We start from the raw sequence: 25,690 nt of genomic DNA, 5'->3' as shown, positions 1-25,690 counted from the left end.
CCCCCTCCCCCATTGCCGCATGCTTACCTGTCCGCGCGTCCCGGCTCCCCTCCTGGCTTTAATTAATTCTATGCAGACGGACCACGATAAAATGGCCGCCCCCATACCGCAGACAGTTTCAGAGAACAGTCTGCTTTATGGGGCGGCCATTTTATCGTGGTCCGTCTCCATAGCATTGATTAAAGCCAGGAGGGGAGCCGGGACGCGCGGACAGGTAAGCCTGCGGGGGATGGGGGGCGGGGGGATTACTATAGCACCGCAGCCCCCCCGGCGCCCCCATATGCACAGCGCCCCCCCGCGACCACGGGGGCTGCGGTGCTATAGCTACCCCACTGTTTGAGGTGTTGGTGGAGTGATTTGGAGCATGACTATTATCAATCTTTGGGGTGATGTTTAAAACTTTATAAAGAGAACAGAGAAGTTGTCCTTAGTAATAAATTAATAAATCAGATTCTACCAATCATTTCATAGAAATTATTTGTTAAATGAAGGCGAGAAGCTCATTGGTTAAGGGTAACTTCATTAATTGTTCTTTTTAGAAGGTTTGATACATCTCCTCCAAAGTGAGGGCCAACTTCCAATTACACCAGTAGTGATCCAGCCACTCTGCCAAACTATCTAACTACTCCTCACCTCTATGAGGAGTAGTGCCACCAGTGACCACTAGAGGCCACTCAACAGACCAAAGTACTGCTTTGTGTTCGAAAAGATGTCATAACAGAAAGTGAAAGCGATTTTTGCAGGGACACGTATCTGTTTTAAACGTGCTGGATATGGAGAGAGGAAGATGTGAACACCGAGATTGGAGTTAGGAGCAGATAGGGGCTGGGGGAAGGCTAAAAATCACAGCTCAAAGTACATTGCAGAAGTCATCATTTTGCAAGCTTTAAACTAGTCTATTATACAGTGGTAAACCTTTGACTTTCCATCAGTTACTTGACTTACCTCTGTGACACTGTGTCGCTGGAAGTGAGTGTCTGCTGCAATCTGAGCAGGGGCTATAGACAGCGTTCCGGAACCCAATCCAATTTGACTTTTAACAGTTACTGATCTACTCCTTTGTCCAGGTGCGATTCCATCTTTATTTCCCTGATGACTTGGGGTGAGGGGTCGGGACGACATACTGTTTGGAGTTACAGGTCTGCCCAGTGGGGTTACAGGTGTCTGAAGTTTACCCGTCTGTGAGTTTGGAGTCTGTGGCCTACTGTTTGCTGGGTTTGAACCATGTGTTCTGCTGTTCGGTTGAGGAGGCGATTTGCTCCCTATAAGGTGAAGCTGTAAGTTTGCTGTGGTTTGATTTGGCACTTGTGGTTTTGTGTTCTGTACATTTGATACATGATAAGTTCCTTGATGATCACTTGCAACTGTTCCAGCTCCAAGTTGGTTTCCTGGACTCCGTGACATACTTGCTTCTGCCATAAGTGCCAAGTCTTTTTCAATATCTGCAACACCAAAATACATTTTTATAGATGCAATGAATATCCTTTGAAATCTACTCTAAGAAGTTTACTATTTATGCATTTGTATTCCTTATGTGTCACATTTTAAAGGCTGCATTTCCCACAGAGCAAGACTTTGTAGTCCGTGCCACCAGCCTCTGAGGCTGGTTAAAGATGAACTTTCTGGTGGCTCTGACTTTACAAAGGCAAAAAGGCATAAATGTAGTCTATAACAGCAGTCTGTATTAATTGACATCATATGACAATAAACAATACAACACTTGGATATAATTCGAAAGATATTTTCCACACAATTGTTGCCAAGCCAATAGACTTTACAATCACACAAACCGGGCAATTAGAGACCTTCTCCATTAGCAGCTTGTTATAATCTTGTACACCAAGACATCTATGACCATGTTTCAATAATGTTTCTGTTAATCCAATTATAAAATAGTACAATTATTTGAGCTGTGTCAAGATTCAGATTAAGAAAGAAAATAAGTTAGGAATTAAAATCAGACATACATATATATATTAGAGATGAGCAGGTTTGGTTCCTAGAGAGCCGACTCCCCCCAAACTTACCTGATTTGAGGCAGCATTTTGTTATCTTTAAAATACTTAGACATTATTACCTTTCAGTGCCAACATCTCTGTGAGAGATTCGCAAAATATACGCTAAAAAGGCCAGCGTCGCTCACATTTATTATATAAATTAAAATAAAAAATGTTGTGTGAAAAAAAGATTATGGGTGTAATAGAATAAAATAATCAGAAAGTGAGAGATTTGGTAAGAAATCTCCAGTTTGTTTAAAGCGGTAATCATTTACACTGCAAATCCAGTTTGATTTTGCTGTGTAAATGCTAGAGATTTCAATACTTGTGTATTATCATGGTGCCCGATTTAATCTAAATCGCATATGATATCGCATACACTGTGCTCGCCACACTTAGGGCTTGGTGGCGCGCTGCACTCCCCATGCTTTACAAAATCAACGCTACACAGACGTGGATAGTGGGTGTATAAACAGGTCGGGAGGACGCGTCCCGCGTCCCCCCGTGGGGCACGCTGCCCTCGCCACGCTTCGGGCTAACTTGGATAGTGGAGATGTGCAAGGATGGAATAGCATGCAAATCGGCCAAATATAGTGGAAAATCGGCCAAAAATAGGCCGCTAAATCGCATCCGATTTTGCATGCGATTTTTGGACGATTTCGCGGGCGCCGTGATAATACACAAGTACCAAGATTTCTTATCAAATCTATCACTTTCTGATTTTCTCACCCTATTACATTTCATCCTATATTTCCTATATAAGGTAAACATTACAGGTCATTATGATGAATTAATAAAAATAAAAATTTGCAATCATAACCCCTATTTTGACAAATTTACTTGGCACTCACAGGGTTAAAGATCAAGGTGGCAATGCTAGTACATAATCCTCCAGGTTGGAGGCAAAGATAAAATCATTCACATTTAGCTAAAGAATGCCCCTCTCCAAGCCTTTACTATATGTAATATTCCACATTAGTGCTCTATTGGGTACTTGTTTCCTAGCACGGCGCCCAGATTTTCTACGTACGCAAACGTAGAGAAATCGCATCGCTTCCCATCACATGAGCCATTTTAGTGCCGTGCGATGCGATGCGATTTTTTCATGTAATTTATTCACTGCTCTGTATGCCCCAGGGGATCGCATCGCACCTCCCGCAAAATCGCAGGCGATCGCATGCGATTTTATAGGGTGTGCGATGCCATTACATTAGCTATACAATAATATCATTGTATGACATACAATGATGTTTTACCCACCCCCCACTATTCACGCCACCCCGAAGCGTGGCGAGCGGCGGCAGAATGCGTACTCCGATGGTTTTTTAAACCCCCACTATCCACGTCGGCGTGGAGTTGATTTTATATTGTGTGACGAGCGCAGCGAGCCACCGAGCCCGATGCGTGGCGTGGATAGTGGGGGGTGTGCGTAAAACATCTTTGTATGACATACAATCATATTATTGTATAGCTAATGTAGTGGCATCGCACAACCTATAAAATCGCATGCGATCGCATGCAATTTTGCGGGAGGTGTGATGCGATCCCCTGGGGCTAAGAGAGCAGTGAATAAATTACATAGGAAAATATCATTGCATCGCACGGCAATAAAATGGCCCATGTGATGCAATACAATGTGATTTCCCTACGCAGAATAGCCCACTAAGCAAATAGATTAGTGGGCGCTGTGCTAGGAAACATGTACCCTCTATTGCTCCTGCATGCGCAAAGTGAGAGATGGAGGGCTTTACCACTTAACTGCATTACGCATGGGATGCAACCAGCTTCATGGCCATTAAGTAGTGAGGACAGGGATCAGCTTTAGACCTGTTGATCAGTCCCTCAGATTATTGCATCTTGCATTAGGGGGAGGGTCAATGACACGGGTGGATTTTGGGGCAGGGTGATCTATTGGTATGGCAAAGTAGGGGAGGTGATGAAAGCATATTTCTGTGTAATGCATGTATGGTCCCATTTTATACATATTACTGCACATTACAATACAGGATAGCCGACAATTACTTATGTATGTAATTGACAGAATGGTCAGTGATGAGAAAGTGTCTATCCTGTCGCTACCCAGTAATTTATACTGTGTATTTTGCCTGACTCTCCATTGCATGATGCTATCTGAAAGCATGCAGCCATACCATGTATATGACTTTTTCCATCAAAGGAATGAATAAAAGAATTACAACTGCAGAGCATATCACTACAATGGGCTCAGCGTGCCAGGTGACAAATGCTAACGTGACTAGACTACTCAAACTATCCCTATGTGCGTGATTTGGCCATAAACCTGCCTAATTGTTCAAGACCAGGCGAGGCAGCCAATAGAAGCAAGTGACAGTGGATTTTGGACAGAGTTGCTCTTCCGTGCTTCTATCTTCCATACTCAACAAAGGAGATAGAGAGGAGCAACAATTTTGTATCCAACCTAATGGAAAACAATCTCTAAAGAAAATATCTAGTCCGTTTAGTTGCCAGAGCGGCAATGCTTGAAAGAGCAGGACAGCTCATTGCAATTCTGGTGTTTTGTAAAACCCGCCAAGGTTTAAAATGAAGTTTATTGATCTCCAGCAAGGACTCATGCCGGGTGATAAATAAAAAATAATCTTAATGTCTGCACAAATAAATATTTTAATAGCAAACCCGCCAGACTTGTAGGGAACGTCTCACATTCCAAGGCAGTGATGAGCGTTCCTGAGGCATTACAAGCCCCCCACCCGCGTGTCAGAAGTGTGGAATTTCAGTCGTAACCAGCCCTTAGTGACATAGTGGGGAATGGTAGTGTGGATCGCATGCACTGGATCTACTATTAAAATGTGTCTGGAAATCTAGTTTAACAGCCCTGGGATTAAAGATGTCAGGAATCTTGGAAAGAGAAGACAATCGGAGCATTACGAAGAAGCTAAGTGCACATAACAGCATTGGTCTGAACAGAATATATTAGAACAGTTAAATGTCAGTTGTATTCCAAATGGAATATTTTTTTTGTTACGCTCTGGGATCCAGGGGAGAAAACAAAGCACAACGGGCGAGGCCAGGGTTGCTCAGCCAAAAAGGACTATTGCATTGTTCTAGTAAGTACAAAATGCAGGCACAGAGTAGTATTCAACATAATCATCTCATATTAATTAAATTGGGAAATGCCAAAAACAATTATGTCACCATGACCAATAGATAACCTTAAAGACAAGCTTTTCATACATGAAACTTAAAGGGAAAATACACAGTCCTAGCTTCATCTTTCATCTTCATTTTCACCACTCACAAATAGCAAGAAGCTATCTCCCAGCTGTTCCGATTTTGGCAGGACATTTGGGAGTTAAGGAGATTGTCCATATTCAGGTACATTCGGAGGACCTTTTAATACCATAAACGGATGTTTTTTGTGGAGGAAAGGGGGCAGAGAAATGCATTAGTATTGGATACATTTGACCAGGCGCCACCAGTTATCCTTCACCTACCTATGAGGACGAACTCTTGATAGGGCAGAGTGCTAACCATCCAGGGGGGAAGTTCCGTGTGGATACATCAAAGGTGGATACCGGCCCATAGAGGCTAATTAAAAGCCCTGCTCTCACCATAATAACCCTGTACAGTGGTAACTATAACTTACTCTGCTACTACAGTATGGCCCTTATTCAGATCTGATCGCAGTACAAATTTGTTTTCAAAATGGGCAAAACCATGTGCACTGCAGGTGGGGCAGATGTAACATGTGCAGAAAGAGTTACATTTGGGTGGGGTGTGTTAAAATGGAAATCTAAATTACAGTGTAAAAATAAAGCAGTCAGTATTTACCCTGTACAGAAACAAAAATAACTCACATAAATCTAACTCTCTCTGCACATGTTACATCTGCCCCACCTGCAGTGCACTTTTGCCCATTTAGAGAACAAATTTGTACTGCGATCAGATCTGATTAAGGGCCAATATGTGGATACATTAACCAGACTTTGACACTCGCCCCACAATCTAAATGTAAAATAGTAAAAAAAAAAAAAAAGGAGGTACAGAAAAACAATAAAACAGTTGAAATAAAAAGGTTGGAACTGACCAGTAACTGAACTTTAGTCTCCGTGATGACATGCTGTGGACTTAACAGCTCCGCCATTAGGGCTATTGTACTGCAAGCCTCTCCGCTCAATGACACCTGAAGCATATCAGCTGTGTAGACTCAGGCCTTAATAGTGGAAATGAAGAGATGGAGGCTGATTGATGAAGGGGGAGGTGCAGTGAGCTTCCAGAGTGTGAGGGGATTGAAGTAAGCAGCGCTGAGGGGGCAATGATGAGCTGGACTGAGCTCACCGTGTAAACGGCTTTGCTCTGCAGTAGCATCTCTTCCGCTGAAATGAGGCTTTGTCACCACTTTCAGATACTGAGAATGACAAACCATAGAGTTGAAAGTTTGGGGGCAGGAGCAGCGCTAGTGTATGGGAGAAACTGACCGGGCAATTGTTTTTTTGCAGCCCAAATTACAGTATGTGCACAGGTTAAATGGAAGGGATGCAGTTAAAATCCCGGCGTTCAGAATCCCGACGCCGGAATCCCGACCGCCGAAATGCCGACACATTCTCCCTCCTGGGGTGTCCACGACACCCCTGGAGGGAGAATAATTTAGTGTGCCAAGCGTAGCGAGGCACCGGGCCTGCTGCGTGGCGAGCGCAGCGAGCCCGCAAGGGGGGGCGATCCATGTCCCCCCCTTGTCGGCATTTCGGCTGTCGGGATTCCGGCGTCGGGATTCTGAACGCCGGGATCCCGACCGCCGGAATTTAATACTGAATCCTAAATGGAAGCATATCCTACTGTAAATACAAGATATACACATCATGCTGTACAAATATCTCTTATATATTTGGCTACATGTGTCAATCATCTGCGTCTATAACGCTGGGCGGGGTCACACATGAAACTCGACCCCCCACCCAGCCTTATACACACACCACACATAATGCACACACACACATGTAGCCTAATATATAAGAGATAATACACACATATTGGCCCCTGCCTGCACTACACCCCCCACAATAGCACACACCTATAATACTCACAGACACATGTAGCTCAGCCAGCGTGGATGGGGGCGGAAGGGAGTGCAGTGAATAAATTAAGTCTGCGCAGCTGCAGATCTGTGGTGCTGACATAGCAGCCTCTGGCAGCCAGGGGGAGCAGCTCTGCCTCCTCTTAGGCTGACCTTGAGTCGCAGACAGTGTCACATGGTCACAGCCTGAGAGAGGATAGAAGCATGATGGAGCTGTGACTCGGCAGAGCTGCCTCCTCCTATATTTATAGTAAAGTGCTGGGCTGGCTGTAGATCCTCTCAGGCATTTCCAATCTGCCGCTGGCCGGGTGATGCAGGACTGCCCTGTGTGTGTCAGGCGCCACAGGTGTGTCACATGTGGGAGGGGGATGCCAGCAAGTCTGGGGAAGGACGGGGAGAGGAGGAGGTTGTCTATAATAAGTTAGGGAAACGGGGTTGGGGTGGGTCACCCCTGGCCTGCACAAGGCAGCAGCAACCCGCTCACCCCCCCCCCCCCTGCACACCCACCCCTGGTCTGACCCCCCCCCCCCGGCCTGCACACAGCAGCAAGGTCACCAGGCAGACACACACAGGTGTACTCATTACTCACTGACACACTTCCCAGGTCACCGGGCAAACACACAGGTGTACTCATTACTCACTGACACACTGGAGAATTTAAGCTACGGGGAGAGATTAAGCAATTTGGGACTATTTACATTAGAAAAGAGACGTTTAAGGGGGGACATGCTCAACATTTACAAGTATATCAAGGGCCAATATAAGGAACTGTCACACACCCTATTTTCTACTAGAAAGGAATCTAGGACGCGAGGGCATGAGTATAGATTAGAAGAAAAAAGATTTCATTCAGCTAGTAGAAAGAATTTCGGTACTCTTTACCTAGAACGGCGCCACCGATCAAAATCGTGGTCATCGCGGGTAAAAATCGCGGTGATCGCGGTAATCGCGGGCAAAATTGGATGGTCGCGATGCCCGCGATGACCGCGATCACCGCGATTTTCCCATAGGGAACAATGTTAAAAGGCCTGATTGACCGCGATTTTACACTTAAATGCCTCAATGGACCCGATTTTGGCATATAAATCAATGTAAAATGGGCCACACAGCCCAAATAGGGCCAATGAACCGTTAAATGTCCCCCCAAATTTTTAACGCCACCCCACGATCCACGCCAACCCGAAGCGTGGCGAGCGCAGCGAGCCCGCGAGGGGCGGCGGTACGCGTCCTCCGACCTTTTCATGCCCTACTATCCACGTCGGCGTGGTGTGAGAATAGAATAGTGTGGCGAGCGCAGCGAGCCACCGAGCCCGAAGCGTGGCGAGCGCAGCGAGCCCCGCGAGGGGACGCGGATACCTTCACAGGTAGACGCGTCCCCTTGCGGGCTTCACAGGTGTCCGGGTCGCCACGGACACCTGTGAAGCCCGCGAGGGGACGCGTATAACTGTGAAGGTATCCGCGTCCCCTCGCGGGGCTCGCTGCGCTCGCCACGCTTCGGGCTCGGTGGCTCGCTGCGCTCGCCACACTATTATATTCTCACACCACGCCGACGTGGATAGTAGGGCATGAAAAGGTCGGAGGACGCGTACCGCCGCCCCTCGCGGGCTCGCTGCGCTCGCCACGCTTCGGGTTGGCGTGGATCGTGGGGTGGCGTTAAAAATTTGGGGGGACATTTAAGGGTTAATGGGCTCTGTGGCCCATTTAACATTGATTCCTATGGCCAAATCGGGTTGATTGAGCCATTTAACACTAAAATCGGGTCCATCGCGACTTTTAACATTGTTCCCTATGGGAAATCGTGAGCATCGCGTCGCGGGCATCGCGGGTGCATTTATGTGCGGCCGCGACGCGACCGACACGATTTCCCTGTTTAACATTGGTTTCAATGGGAAATCGCGGGCATCGCGTCGGTCGCGTCGCGGCCATACATTAATGTACCCGCGATGCCCGCGACGGGCGCCGCACTAAGTAAAGAGTACCAGAATTTTTTTACGGTCAGAACAGTCAAACTCTGGAACTCTCTTCCCAGAGAGGTGGTAACGGCTGGCTCATTAAATGCGTTCAAGGCAAAGTTGGACAAACATTTACTGGAGAAAAACATCCATGGGTACAAATAAGAAATATAATTTGTCTGTAAAATACCAGAACCTACCAAATCAGCAATGGATATCTATACCAGGTTGAACTAGATGGACGCAAGTCTTTTTTCAGCCTTACCTACTATGTAACTATGTAACTTCCACGGTCACCCGCAAGGTACACAGGTGGACACAGTTCCCAGGTATACTCATCGACACTTCACAGATCACACACAGGTGTACTCATTACTTACTGACATACTTTCAACGTCATGGAACAGACACACAGGTGTACTCATTACTCACTGACACACTTCCCAGGTTACAGCGCAGACACACAGGTGTACTCATTACTCACTGACACACTTCCCAGGTCACCACACAGACACACAGGTGTACTCATTACTCACTGACACACTTCCCAGGTCACCACGCAGACACACAGGTGTACTCATTACTCACTGACACACTTACCAGGTCACAGCGCAGACACACAGGTGTACTCATTACTCACTGACACACTTACCAGGTCACAGCGCAGACACACAGGTGTACTCATTACTCACTGACACACTTCCCAGGTTACAGCGCAGACACAGGTGTACTCATTACTCAATAACATACTTTCCAGGTCACAGCACAGACACACAGGTGTACTCATTACTCACTGACACACTTCCCAGGTCACAGCGCAGACACACAGGTGTACTCATTACATATCTGGGCGCCCAATATTTTCATCGTAGGGCATTGTACAACCAAAAAATCGGTCGCATCGCAGCGCATGCGATCATATCGCATGCGATGCGACGCGATTGGACCCGATTTTTTATTGTACAGGCACCCAGATGCCTGATTCCTATGTTAAATGCCTCCCAGAACCGATTTTTTATTCTACACCCACCCTGATGGGTAATGACTATGTTAAATGGCCCCCCATTGTTAACGCCACCCCACTATCAACGCCAAACTCGAAGCCAATGTGTCCTTTTTCAAGGAGTATAGCTGCATACATGATTATATACTATACTCCTTGAAAAAGGACACATTGGTGTCCGAAACGCGTCGGAGCAGCTGCATTTGTGGACTGGTAGTTTTGGAGAAGGAGTCGCCTCTTTCAAGGACTGATGCAGTGATCACCCGGGTTTTACAACTGTCACCGCTCATGCCTATTAAGAGAACTTTTTGCCAGGTTCTCCACCATCTCTGGTAATAACTCCACCTCTTCTCCTATACACCAGGACCTGTTTTTATCATTGATTTGTATGTTATGTATGCTTAAATAAATAAGTGGTATTGCACTATATCCTTCTCCCTTCTTCCTATGTGGTATATCATCTATGGGATTGAATCGGTGAGGATCTGAAGTGTGATACAGGATCCTTGATCATCATTCTCTGGCATAATCTAATTTGGAGAAGAGGATCGCCACTTCATCCTAAGGGAGGTGTGGTAGATACATCTTAGAGAGCGCTGGTAGTGAAGGCTGATCCCACCTGTATCTTCGTGATACTTACCTCCAATGTTTCGTACTGACCGTCATTTGGGTAGGCGGATCTCGGGGATTGGACTTTATAACCAGCAGCCTATTTAATTGTTTTGCGCAGTACCATCTTGCTCCAGTTGTCTGTCTACACCCCACTGTTAATTGAAAATGTGACCATATCCCACTCTGTGGAGTAATAATAGCCTGGCAGACCCTGCAGTCGCAGGGAGGCACTGAGTTAAGTGTGGGAGCCGGGGATCTGCGGGGCTATTAATATGCTGCACTGCTCGGGACCAGCAGCCTGCCTTACCCCTAACATGTGCCGCCGCCTCTGGGACCTGCAAATCTCCTTGTCTACAGTCTGGGTCCTGGCGATCCTCCTGGCTGCTGCTTGAAAATGACCATCACAAAATGGCTGCCCCTCTAGCATCCTCAAAAATGGTATGCTGTTAGGAGGCAGCCATTTTTTGATGATCATTTTCAAGCAGCAGTCAGGAGGAGCGCAGGGACATGGTCGGTAGACAAGGAGATTTGCGGGTCCAGGCAGCGGCACATTTGAGGGGTAAGGCAGGGTTGGGGGCGCATTTTATAGTTACACCACTGTTCCTACTAACAGCCTATTCTTGCATCCTGCAACAACCTTCTCCATTGATTAGCATTCTTCAATATTATACTGTAGCTGGGCTTTCCAGATGTCCTGCTTTTCCCAGTTTTTGCTAGTGAAACTCGCAATTAAACAGATTTTCCTAATATTCTAACCCTTCATGCCTTTGAATAAATAGTATTCATGAGAATCTTCACCTATAAATAATTTACTGCCGTTGGAATCCAAAAGAAAGCAATGGCCTTTATTGACTAAACAAACTTCATGTTTAATTAAGTGTGATGTTTTGCTTGAAAATAATAGCCAGACATAGGATTCTATGTATCAAATGGAAAAGATCTCTAAACCTGTAGAAAACAACTTTTTCCCGCCAGATTGGCATTCTCTCAAATTCTCATTGCCCGCAACCTGAGATGGCCTTGACCAGGTGTTGCCGAATGTGGTTATTGCTGGTGCTATCATTCAAAGCATATATTATCAAGGATACCTGTACCACCAGCTGTCCTGCTATGCGATCAGGATGTGGTAAAATGAAAAATGTATATTTTCGCTCGAGAAATCAGAAATTTTTATAAATTTTAAATCAGTAAAAATGCTTATTTAGTAAATATACCCTTACTGCAGTGTGAACTTTGTTAATAAAAATTGTACCAAAAATATTTTGAGAATTGTAGAACTTGCATTAGCTTCTGCAACATTTACTAGAAAATGAAAGTGAATTTATACATTTAGCAGATTTAGGGGGGTATTCAATCTCCCGCCGCTATTCCCGATGGGGGAAATAGCGGTGGGGACCTATTCAATGCGGTCTTCCCCGACAGCATTGAACAGGGATCTCGGCAGAACGGGCCCATCTTTACAAGCAGTCGGCCATGTTCTGCTGAGAACGGCTGAGAATTGTCAAGCACCTGGCCACAGCTTGACGATTTCTGGCCGCATCTCACGGCCATGCTCCCTTTTCGGCACGCGGCAGGCGGGGCATTGAATCCTGCCTGCTGATTCAGCGTCGAGCCGGCCGAGAACAGGACAGGGTCACGGCTATCCGGCCAGCCCGACAGTCCTGATCCTACATTGAATACCACCCTTAATAATACATCTTCTGTAAGTATTCATAAAACAAATTCTGTCCATATCTTTTTTTTGTTCTTGTTATTTAGCAAGTTACTTAGATAAAGTGTGAAAACAAGCATGTGGGTTTAAAATGGACTCTTCACCCTCAGTTGAATGATTTTTAAGTGCTGTTGCCCAGTCTACTGATAACACAGCTTACATAATGTTACAGAACAGAATGATAAAATCCAGCTGGATATTTTATTTCACTCCCCACTTAACCCAAGACTGGTGAACATCCACCTAACACCATTTCCAGCACATACCAGCTAGATGCTTTTCCATGCTCTGCAGTTCCTTTGCGGTTAAAGCTTCCTTCAGGAGTTTTTGGTTCGATGAGCTCCCGCTTCTGGCAGACAAGACATTCGAATCCCAGACTGGTTGACGCTAAAGAAGTTCAAAAAGTGAGAGAATGTATTTTTATGAACAAATTAAATATGAAAATAGGAAAGCAATAATTTTATGTTCCCTGTACACTTGAGCTTTTGGCGTTGTTTCCTATTAGAACTGTCTGGAGTTATAACCACTTTCAGGAATAGGATGTTAATTCTCTAGAGACTTAAGTAAAAAAAAAATAGATGTCTGGCCAGCTACAGTGTAGAAGAGTCATCACATTAATTCTAACAATATTATCACTATGTACGAGGATTTCCAATATACTATTTCTTGCCAATCAAACCTGTCATCTGTTAAGACGTAGATTTTTGAGTTAGGTTCCCAGAGGAACAATGTCAAATTCAAAAAGATCACAAGTACCAAAGGTGTCTTTTTAATTATTTAAAGTTATATCCCCTTCACATCGCACCTAATTACAGGGTTCATGCTGGTTTCTTGCAGGTTCGAGACGGTAATTGGTGCGATGTGAAAGGAGTTACCGGTTACAGCGAACCGTTTGCAACACGGTAATATGAACCAGGTAAAAAGAAGGGTTCTTACAGGTCCATTGCCGTGTTGCTGTGCAGTGTGAACAGGTTAATTGGGTGGAGCAACCCATTTCCCGTTCACACTATGGAGGAGGCAGCGCTTGGAGCAGCACCAGCTTTAAGCGCTGCCTCCTCCCCGCCCTCAATGACGGCAGCAAACCGGTTCCCTGATGCAGTCTGAAAGCTTATTACACATATTACTCACTTACTCACCTTAGGGCTACATTGAATAAATTGACACATTTCAATCATGGCTTACAAGGGCTATGCTTAAATGACTTACATTAGTTCATGGGAATATAGACATGAGGCACTACAACCAATCACATTATAAGCTTTAGGTGTTCCAGGCTTAATAAAGATATGTCTGTCAAATAGATGTAACAGGGTATAGAATGATATAAGCTAGCCCTTGCCCCTAGGTGGAGCCATCCCTACCACCAGAAGCAGAGCTCCGCCTCTCATTGGCTCTAATGCTGTGTACACACAGTGAAATTTGACATTAGATTTTGACTATATAGTCAAAATCGCATGCAGATCATATGCAGTTCGCACAGGCATCGATCCTGATGCTCGCTCTTGTGACAGCACAAATCGAAACCCAGATAGACAGGGCAGCAATGACTATATAGTGCAAATCTAATGCAGATTGAATGAATTGTATGTAGATAGTACAGGGTTAGCAATGGTTGCATAGAACTCGCATCTTAAGTCGAATAGCAAGGGAATCTCACCTTGTGTACACAGCATAAGAGAAGAGTCAGATTTATCAAAGCTTGTAAAGAGATAAAAGTACCAACAAATCAGCTCCTGTTATGTTATATGCTGTGTTTGAAAAATTAAATTTAGCTGATTGGTTGGTACTTTTCAAGCTTTAGTAACTCCACCCCAGATGCACCAGTTTACCTTAACACGCCGGAGGCTGTAGCAGCATCTTTCAGCAGTATTTGGACTGTCTTAGTTCAAGTAACAGTGGCTATTAGACCATAAGGCCTCCATACACTAGTCCAATTTGGCCACTGTTGACATGATCTTGACAGATCAGGTCGAGAAATCGGGTGAAAAGTGGAAAAATCCTGTGCGCATCAGATTGGAGTCTGAACCAGCTGACTCAGCCCCCCCCTCGGCAGCGGGGAGCGGAATCGCATGGCTCAAGGGGGATTGGATAGCCATAAATCGCAGTAGTGTATGTCCGCTGAATTTATCTTACAGATCTATAGCTACCAATATAATCCAGTTTGATAGACAATACAGTGCATTCAGGTCTTTAGAGTAATCTGTTCAATAGGGGGGGATGAACACATGGTTTACCCCTAAGGCTTCAGGTACCTAGACATGTTTTACCCTGTGTTACATAAGCTTAGTTAATGTAAGGCTTGGTGTGAGAGCTTTAGTGGTGGAGACACTGGAAATTGGGGGGCGGGGAGAGCAGGTTTATTTACTGTAATGATAGTTTATGTATTTATCTAGAAGCACCATACTGTAATTGCTGTAGCTACAAAGTCTGCATATGTAGTGGTGTTTCATTACTGTGAGATAAGATAGCAGCGAACCTGACTGAATCTATCATAAGTAGATGTCCTTAGCCAAAGCTGTCCTAGTTCCTAACACCCCACAGCACATGTTAGCCCTATAAGCTTATTGGAAAAAGTGATTTATGGTATTGTTTTTTTACTGTCTGACCAGATGAGTTTTATGAAAGTTTTTGTGAAGATTTCAAATGACACATCATACAACAGCATACAAAGAAATAGCAAGATATTAGCAAAGACATATCTATAAAAACAAGGGTTAAAATGAAATCTATACAATAGTGAGAGATAAATAATTATCGATTATGCCCAGCGTGTATGGACAGCGATGATCGTTTTCATCACTAGGGAGAAAGCTGCTAAGTGCATACACACTGAGCCGCTTTCCTCCTGCCTGGCGCCGACAGCGCGCGGGGGGTATTACGAGCAGATGAGCGGCTTTCCCGGCAATGATACTCAAAAAAAAAAAAAAGACACACACAAGTTGAGTAGGAAATCACAGCATTAGGATTCCTGACAGTCAGGAAAGTTGGAAACCCGACAGAAACCTGGCATCATGACAGATCCTGACAAGTGTTGTCTCCCTAAATCTAACTCTCCCCTCCCACAACCTAACTCTAATCTCCCCCTCCTCAACCCCAAGACGGAAAAACAAAACATAGCCCAGTGCCAAGAAGGGTGTCTGCAGAAATCGCTGCACCTAGTGGTCCTACTGATGTCAATAAAATCTCATTGATCTATTTGAAGCCTGTGTCCAATCACTTTTGGGTGTGTAATTGTGTAATTGTTTACTTTTCACTGACATGATCAGTAAACTTGAAATCACAGCAACCAAACATTTGAAAGTGAAACTACAAAATAAAATTATCAACAAACTACATTTCTCCTAAAGGGCCAGAGGTATCCAACTCCAAAAAGTGATAAAGTGGTAAGTGATATACCACCAGCCAATCAGCTTCTACCTGTCATGTTACAGGCTGGGTTTGAAAAATTACAGGTAGAAGCTGATTGGCTGGTTGTTTATCACTCTCCATTTTATGACTTTTTGGAGCTTGATACATCTGGCCCCCAGTGAGCTGGGGTCTGGTTTGCAGATCAAATTAATTTAACATACAGTATTTAAATGGTGCTATACTGCTGTGACTGGCTATACACTTATGTACTATAATATTAGGTCATCATTTTTCTCCCCTTTTATTTATCCTTTAAGGTTTTTTTTAAGTAGAGCAACTGAAGATCTGATTCCAACTAGCACATACTGTATGCCAATGCATGATAGCGAAGAGAGATTGTGACCATAGTAATTAACAATGCACAGTACTCATGTGAATGAGGGCTAGCTAATATTAGTAAATTTGTCTTCAACGAATGTGTTTTATTCAAGATAGATCAATGTTTTGGAGTTGAAATTTCTTATATTTTCACTTGCGCAGAGTACTTTTTAACTCCCACAGTGGCAGATGTACTAAGCCTTGAAAAGCGAAAAAGTGGCTTAGTACATTTGGCCCACACTGAGCAATTGCCAAGTTAACTTTATAACAAAATGAGAAACTTTATTTAGAGAACACATATTTTGTGATGCCGTTATCTACACATTTGCACCTGTTCTACGAGTAAGAAGATGTATCAGAACACTGACCGTGAAGGAGCAACATGAAGCTCCTTCTGAATCAGACAGTTGTAAGGGTCAAGGTGATACTAGATGGATGTGAAGCAGGCACAGTAATGCACATTGTGCCCAATGCAAAAATGAGAATTAGTGTTGCAGAACAAGATGTACAAACAAGCTTCAGAGCGTGAAGACAAGGTCACGAAATGTGGACAATCCACCCATGCCCAGGCCCATGATGTGAAGAGTACAGTGGGTGAGAAGAGTACAATGGGGCAATCTACTGAACATTTAAAATCTTCATTTACCATTGCATTTACATTTGAGCTTGCAAAACCACAAGAGGTCAGGCAAAGAGAGCATATAAAAGTGGTTGTGAACCTATCTATGCAAACAGCTGAGTTATACAAAACTAAATGTATAGAACTTCAGCATATATAGGCTGGGAAGACTTGCAGCTAGAAAAATAGGGGTCTTGCGGTAAGATGCAAGAAAAGACTGATTTAGTCTTACCTGGGGCACACTTAAATAAATGTATGATGTGTTATTGTGTTTTTTCTAAAACATAACTTTTAATTTTTATTCCTTAAAAGGAGGGGTGACATTTGTCACTTTTTCTGCACCTTATGGCTTTGAGATGCAGGTGTATTGATAATTCATAAGGGTCTATGTAATTTTGATACAAACCCCCAAGAAAGGCCTCTTTCCTGTGGGCATTTGATATGTGTTGAAAAATCTTCGCCAATGGAGAAAAATGTTTTCTGTGTTTAAAGAATGTTGAACATATTCGCATCTAAATGATGAAAATGCTGATATCTCTGTGTAATTGTTTATAATTGTTATAATTTATGAATTATCAATACACCTGCATCTCAAAGCCATAAGGTGCAGAAAAAGTGACAAATGTCACCCCTCCTTTTAAGGAATAAAAATTAAAAGTTATATTTTAGAAAAACCACAATAACACATTATACATTTATTTAAGTGTGCCCCAGGTAAGACTAAATCAGTCTTTTCTTGCATCTTACCGCAAGACCCCTCTTTTTCCAGTAGAGTTCTCTGAAACTTTTTCTAGGAGCACCACCAACAGGTTATACCGTCGATCATCGTTTGATGATAACTATGTTGGTTTAACAAATATAAATTTTTGTTATGAGATTATGTGCGGATTCAAAAAACCTTTTCTTAAAGACTTGCAGCTAGTAAAGACACATTTCTGTAGTGCTCCAGATTCTAAAGTTGATTTACATACAGAGCACTTAATGGTGTTGGTAGCAAAGTTGGATTAACTACTATAAAAAAAGAGCACATAGCGAATTAACGGGCACGTGTAGAGCTGTACACACCTCGACAGGATTAATCCTCCACAGTGAAAGCTTTTAGACCTGTTTACAAAATGTCATCATCCTTCATTTTTTGCTTTTGTACAAATACTGTAGGTCAAAAACAATTGCTGACTATCTGTAGGAAAATAAATCTAGATCTAATTTTTTATTTTTGCCAAAGCTGTTCTCAAAAATGTTATTACTATGAGAAAAGACTGACAATGTACTTACAGTATTACGTAGCAAAATGACAAAACATGCCATGGCCTACCCGTACATTTTAATTTTTTTTCTTTTTAATTTGGAGAAAACATGCCCTGTGTTGCATGCAGTGGTGGCTTACTGTATATTTCCTTTCATAAGCTAAATTATAATAAAGAATATCCAGGACACACACTGTGATTTTACATAACATTTTAGTTATCTCTTCAATTTTATTTTTAACATTTTCTAGTGAGTGATTAACTTTTTGAACTCCCACAAGTTGGATCCTCTCCAATTTGGCTTTCACGCTGCATTCCTGTGTCAGTTCGTTCTGTCTGTCAACGACCTTTTTACATATTGCTAAATGCAAAGGTGTTATACAGAGTGGGGGCGGTACACAGTGATTACCGCACCAGATAGCATACCGTGATTTCGTTCTGAGCATGATCACAAAAGTAGTCACGTGAATATGCGTCACTGAAGAGTGCGTGACTGTCATTCACAATTGCTTGTGGTTGTATAAACCAGGACGATAGGGCCTATTGAAGTAGTATGGATAGAATGGCGTTTTACATTTCTTAGTAGAAGTACATAAAAATGTATAATGTATAATTTTTTATTTGCATGTACAGTGCAAGGTACTTGGTGAAGTCAGTGGGTCCTAGCAAATTGTTTCAGCCTAGTGTACAGCTCTTCGCGCAAAGTTGCGCACATCTAACTAAAAGGGGTCTATTTATTAAATAGCTAGTTGCATGAGCTAGGGATAAGCTAAGTGATAACACAAATCTCAGTAAATGCACTGCATTGCAGGTTCCATGATGAACAACATACACCAGCCCTCCGATTGTCTACCTTTATCTCCTCTCTGTGAAATAAAAGTGGTAAGTGTGCTTTAAAGCTCATTCACAAATGTACTGGATCCCAAGGTCGGAAAGAATCTGCAACAAAATTGGGTCCGCAGAGCCTAACCATGTGCAGATAAGTAAAAAGCAATTAACAGGCACAACAAAACTCAACAACCCCCGCCACCCCTCGGTTACACAATCACATGTTCCGGTCTTGGTTATCCTAACATCGCAACGTCAATATGCATAATGCTGCTCTGAGCCTTCGCTCTCTGTCCCTGCCGCTGCTGAGGAGTCATACAGTCCACCTCTATGAGAGGCTATTCCAGACAAAAGCCACCCGCGGACACCCTGGGGTGTATTCAATCTGCGCCGCTATTTCCGACAGGTGGCCGCCTATTCAATGCTGTCATTACCGATAGCATTGAAACATTGAAAGCAGAATTTGACAAAATGGATTTGACTTCAAAACCAGTCGGGTCCATTATGTCGAAAACGGCCCTGGATTGTCAAATTCACAGCCATATCTTAACAATTGACGTCCAACACGCCCTTTTCGACAGTGGACAGGCGGAACATTGAATTCCGTATTTCGATGTACTGTCAAGCCGGGCGAAAAGCGGCAAGAATTAAGACTTTCGGAAGCCAGGATTGAATACCCCCCCCCCTGTCCGTGGTGAGTACTTGTGGATGACCGTCAACACAGTGGCAGGGAGCACATTCCCTGCCCATCTCCGCTTCAGGTAGACAGGCAGGGTTAGGGGGGAGCTGGGGGCATCGGGTGAGCTGCAGAGGGCGGCAGAGGGAGGTGTCGGAACGGGGCACATGAGCGTCTCATGCATGCACTCCCCCTTCCGGCAGATGGTGGTTGACGAGTAGATCACCAGGAGCAGCTCTAAAGGGAGTGTGACTCATTAAACAACTATTGATTACGATGGAATACAAAGGGACGGCACATGGTGACCTAGCCGAGACTCTGACAAGATGTGGACAATCCATAAATTTGTGTTTAAAGGTGATATTCCTTTAAATGTGGGATACTATTCAAGCATTTCCTAAACCCATTTACCACAGTATTTTCACCCTCTCACTTTTCATTCTAAATTATTTATTCTATTTTCTGTTTCACTACAAGAAAAAAGTATAATTCAAGCAAAATGCAGCTGCCAAAACATGCTCTGTAGTTACTATATGATTTCTGAGATCCAGCCAGCAAAGACGACAAGCAGCTAATAAAAGTAGTATAACCAAAATACTTTGCAAGCTTTAAAACACCAACCGAAACGTCTTTAAATTACGGACAAGACTTTGAACAGCATTGGTGGTGTGAAGAAGTGAGAATTTTAGAGAAAGCAATCTACACATAACGTGCATTACTATAACCCTGTAATGGGCACCTACAATTAATGAGCTGCTTGCCTACATTTTTCAAAAAAAAAAAAAAAAAATTCATATTTTAAAGAGTGCCAGCCAATTGTGGATACTGACAATCATAAAGGGGAAAGTTCAGGAATTTACAACCCTCTTTGAATCCATATTAGTACAGCTGGAGCGCAGATGATACGCCGTTTTCTTTTGAACACCATTTCAATACGCTTTGTGCTTATTCCAAACCACCAGTTTCAAGATACAGTTGATACTGACCTTCTACATCTATTATGTGCAGACAGTGGAAAGTGAGTTTATTTCTGGGTTTCAGAGTTCCCAGAGTTCTGTGTTATGTACCCGGATTAACTGGTTTTATTTTAGAAATAAAAAAAACAAGAAAATATGTATTACACATTAAAAACAACAAAATATCAACCCAGAGACCAAGAACTGACTGTCAGGCCTGTGTAATAAGCTCTATATACAGTGCTCTCATAAGAAAACTCCTGGGCCAGGAGGTGGAGCATTGGGCAAAAACACATTTGTGTATTTTCCCATTTGCAGAGAGCAGGGATTAGAACACAGAAAATCTCTGATGCTAAAAAATGACAAGTCCAGGGCATACACTTAATAAAGGTCAATTTTAATAGATTTTCTAAATTGATCTAAATCGCTGTACAGTAAGTTGATTTTGCATTTCAGGTGCTAAAACTCACATTTACTAACATATAAAAATCGATATAAAAATGTTAAAGTGCATTATTGCACCTGAAACACAATGGGGGTTATTCTGTTTGGTACGGTAAAACGTACGTACTGTCCGTCACACCGTACATTTCCGTACGCTCACGGTGAGCGTAAGTCCGCCCACAGAACAGCCGCACACGGACGGTCACAAACACTGACAATGGGGAGTGGCGTACACTTGAGCGTACGCCACCGTGTACGGAAAGATCTCCCTCTTAGCCACCTAGTCGAATTCTGTGAATTGAGTGTCCTGCTTTTTAAAATATACCAAAACACTTACTGAATGTGTGTAGATGGTTATAAAATAACTACCTTGACATATATAAGCAGGTCTTAGAATGAATCTTACCTAAAATTAAACCAACCTTTACATGTAGAGAAGCGTAGAAAGATAAGGTTCCAATGTGTTTGAGGGCTGTGTGTGGCTTGCAGGTAGTGAAATCATGGTTTTCACTTAATAGGCTGCAGCATTGCTTATTACATTCAGGTGTAGTAATCAGCGTTAATTAGCAGACCCAGGCGTCCGCTCTCATACGGTATCTCTAGGGGTGGTCTGGAGCTATCTTTGACGTCCGTCTGTTTTTGGTCCAAAATGCACGATGCGTTCACCGTTCGAGGCGGTTGTGGCACCGTGCATTTTGTGTGCACACCCCCGTGTACGCCTATGTTTACCTCATTATTCCGGCCGCTCCCGTAAAAACGCCCACATGCCCGTGTTCTTGCGGACAGGTTTTTTCGCACGGAGAGACGCGTCCGTGAGCGGTGTGAGGTCGCCGCACATGCGCATTGTGAAAGATACGCATGCGCAGATGAAAAAAAACCCTGATCCGCCCATATACGGTCCCACCGTACCAAACAGAATAAACCCCAATATATAGCAATTTAAAAGTAATTAATTAAATTCCGGCTTCAGTAAATTACCCCAAATCTCAATCCAATTGAGAATCTGTGGAACTTTTTCAAAATTGCAGTTCAAAAGCATCACCATTCTTGCTGTTTATCTGGCTGTTTATCCTGCAGTCAGGTCAGCTCCCCAGGGGGCGGCTCTTTGTAAAAGGGGCAATTATGATGATGTGATCGGCACTTCCCCAATCCTAGATCGCCCTCGATTATTAAATTGGCAGTGAACCCTTCACTAGCAAGTCAGTTGTTTAAAAGGTTTATAAAGGTATAAAAGGTATAAGCCATCTTAGGTGCAAAGATATAATTTGTTCCCCCCTCCTCCACCCCAACCAAAGATCCCAATGTGCTTCCTGAAAGTGGGTGAAAGGTATAGGCAGAGGCTGACAGGGAGAGGCAGGGGGAGACAGAGTGTTACAGGGAAAAACAGTGGGTGACGGGGGGAGCAGTGGGAGCAGTGAGCCCCCTTTTCCTTAAGGGGCCGATGCATTGCACCTGCTACATCACTGGTAGTTCCTTCTCTGGTATAAGCTAAGGTGATTGGAATAATAAAACTACCAGGAAACTGGCATTTAAGACTGTGATACAGATGGATCGCCTGTCAGCCAGCCTGAGGAAATGCCAGATCCCCTGAACTGGCACAGGCTGGCAGACAGACGCTCCATCTGACGGAAATGCGCAAGTGTCTCAAGCTCTCGCAGGTCCCCGTCAGCACGGCAACGGGGAGCGGATTCCCTGCCCATCTCTACTTCAAGGAGAGGGGCAGGGCTAGTGGGGGCTGCGGGCGGCAATGGGGGAGCAGCAGAGAGCCAGCAGAGGCGGGCTCTGACAGAACGGGGCGCGCAAGCATCTCGTGCTCCCCCTTCTGTCAGATGGCGAACGGCAACGGTTGACGATTCTATCGTCAGGAGCAGCTCTAATGAGAGCCGCTCCATCTGTACATATACAGTACTTTTATATTCACCAACATTTAAGAATTATGTAGACACTGATCCAGTGGCGTAGCTACGTTTTGGGCACCCCCCGCCATTAGGGGGGGGGGCGCCCATACCCACCCCCCGTCGCCGCCGCCCCATCAAGCACCCCCCCCCCCGTCACCCCGTCGCCTATGCTAACCCCCCCCCCTCCCCCGCAGTCTTACCTATCGCGCTGCGCTGGTCCCGGCGGCTCCGTTCTTCTGCTGAGGACCACCACAAAATGGCCGCCCCCATACAGCAGACAGTTTCAGAGAACAGTGTGCTATATGGGGGCGGCCATTTTGTGGTGGTCCTCATCAGAAGAACGGAGCCGCCGGGACCAGCGAGATACGTGGCGGTGGCGGGGGCTGCGGTGCTATAGTTACGCCCCTGCACTGATCCCTGTCCTTGCACCATAAGGCGATTCTTTTCTCTTCTAAATTGGCTGCATGTCTCAGAGAAAAGCAACACGTATACCATATACAGTAACTTTGTTATCCTTTTTTTTATTTGTAACAATAAGGGCTATTTAGGATACAAACACTACTGTGCTTATTTTATTTTTTCCCACACTAGAATGTACTAATTTCCACAAACACAGATGTTTTCGGTTTGATTATAGTAATTAATTGAGCACATATAACAAGGAGAAGGATCCTGTATGTGCCAAAATCGTGTTTGTAATATTTGGGAATGAAAGATTAAAGCGTAAGAAGAAACAGAACATTACTTGTAGTACGCAATATATTAACGTTGCTTTAGATTACATTTTTATACATGCAAGTTGCTATTTTTCACTTTACAATTTAAATTTTATTTTCTATCCTTCTAAATCTAGAAGTGATCCAAGACTTATCCCATCCTGCCATACCTTGTAATTTAGCTAAAGCAGGAGGTTTAAAAGATACTCTCCTCCAAAGCATTATTTCAGTTAAAATGTATTTCGTTCCACACAAACACAGCCATGGTGTCTGGATCTGTTAGAATCTATTATTTATTTATTTACAATTTCTTATATAGCGCAGCAGATTCCGTTGCCCTTTACAATTGTAAACAGAGATAAAACAAACTGGGTAACAACAGACAGACTTGGAGGTAAGAGAGCCCTGCTGCAAGCTTACAATACATAGGGACATAGGAGGGAAACACAAGGACAGGTACCAGTAATAACATAGCTTGTAGAAGGGAAGCTATATAATATATAAGTGCCTTGGAGGGTTATGCATATGGAACTTAAATATGATAGGCTTGCCTGAGGAGATGAGGTGAAAGTTTGGAAGCTAGTGGAGAGTCTTTTTGTTCATGGAAGGGCATTCCATAGGATGGGAGCAGCCCAATGAAAGCCCTGTAATAGTGAATGGGAGCTAGTGATCCTTGCAGAAGAGAGACGCAGATCTTGTGCAGAGCGGAGTGGTCGAGATGGGAGATATTTGTGATAAGTAAAGAGAAATAAGCTGGTACAGTATGGTTAATAGCTTTATATGCTAGCAGGAGGGTTTTATATTAAATACGGTAAAACACAGGTTACCAATGGAGGGACTGGCAGAGCGGATCAGCAGACGATGAGCATCTTCCTAGCAGCAGCATTTAAAATGGATTGCAGTGGCGTGAGTCTGTTCTTGGGAAGACCAGTTAGGAGACTATTGATATAATCAATGCGGGATATAATGAGTGCATGGATTTAGTAGTGTCTTGTGTGATATAGGGTCATATTTTGGATGTGTTTTTTAGATGCATGTAACATGATTTGGAGACAGATTGAATGTAGGGAACAAAGGACAGTTCAGAGTCAAGGATGACCCCTAGGCAATGAGCTTGTGGGGTAGGGTAGATTGTCGAGTTGTCAATAGTGATGAAGATCTCAGGATGATAACTGTTCTTAGCTGGTGGGAATATAAGTTTGGTTTGAATTTGTTTGTGGGACACAGGCACTGGGAGCACTGGGCTGTATTGATGAATGCTGATATGATATTGCAAGGTACACAAATTATGCTAATCGCCAGAGAAGGTTCTGGGGCAGAGGCAAGGATAATTATGTTAGTAACAGGAAGCTGGAAACCAGGCTGGAACCAGTTTTGATGCTGGAAGCTGTACTAGAACATGTAGATGTGATAACCAGACCGGAACCACTGGACTAGAAAACAGTTCTGGGGCCGGTGGACTTAGACCAAGCCGAGACGGTTATGCTTCAACATTCAAACGCGGCTAGGATCAGTAATGCTCCACATGGAAACAGGACTAGAATTTGTAATGCTTCATATGCAAAACGAGCTGAGATCTGTAAGCTTCCCCTGGAAAACTGGGCTAGGGCTATAATGGTTCACATGGAAACCAGGCTGGGATTGGTAATTCTTAACAATTAAATCAGGCTGGGAACAGTAATGCATAACACTCAAGTTGGACCACATAGGACTAGTAATACTGGGAATCTGTCTGGGACTGGAAAAGCTTTGTAGAGTCCCAGAACACATCTGTGTGTATATGTGTATAGTGCTTATACTGTGGTAAGAAACTGAGGACATACGTACATTATAATATGTGCATACTGCTGATGAATGCAGGAGATACCAATAGCACAGTAATTGCAGTACAGGACTAGAATGATAATGTCCAGTTGAATGAGCATTCAAAAATATTGCTGATACTTGCACATACAGCAGATGGATAAGATGCTTGTAGGAATATCAAAGGTTAACTGCACACAGAGATCAAGGAAATTTGCACAAAATGAAGGACACTATATTGAAGAGAGTAGAATGCAACTGGTTGAATAGCAGAACTCTATAGAACTTAAAAACAGCAGGCAGGAGCACACTTGTGTTACATAAGATGAAGTTAAACAGGTGTAAAGCAAAATTAGGAGAGAAATTCCCAGCAGCACTAAGATGCAGGCACACGAACAATTCTGTATAATTGACGAACATATTTCCTCAAAACTAAATAGTTTAGAAGACAG

At 43.7% G+C, this 25,690-nt stretch overlaps 1 protein-coding gene across 2 annotated transcripts in view; it reads right to left on the bottom strand.

Moving 5' to 3' along the window:
- C5H8orf34 (chromosome 5 C8orf34 homolog) overlaps positions 1-25,690 on the bottom strand; it is a 221,400-nt gene that overhangs the window by 21,922 nt on the left and 173,788 nt on the right. For both annotated transcript variants that reach the window (XM_083187222.1, XM_083187221.1), the window contains exons 11-12: positions 12,592-12,712; positions 946-1,442 (exon numbers count right to left, since the gene is read on the bottom strand). In XM_083187222.1, the coding sequence (XP_083043348.1) occupies positions 946-1,442; positions 12,592-12,712 (618 nt within the window). The remainder of the gene's footprint in view (positions 1-945; positions 1,443-12,591; positions 12,713-25,690) is intronic.

Source organism: Crinia signifera, chromosome 5, assembly GCF_055691185.1.
Source record: "Crinia signifera chromosome 5, ASM5569118v1, whole genome shotgun sequence".
In the NCBI taxonomy this organism is placed as follows: domain Eukaryota; kingdom Metazoa; phylum Chordata; class Amphibia; order Anura; family Myobatrachidae; genus Crinia; species Crinia signifera.
Note: the sequence above shows the minus strand (reverse complement) of the source record. Positions and strands in the feature narration are given on the sequence as shown.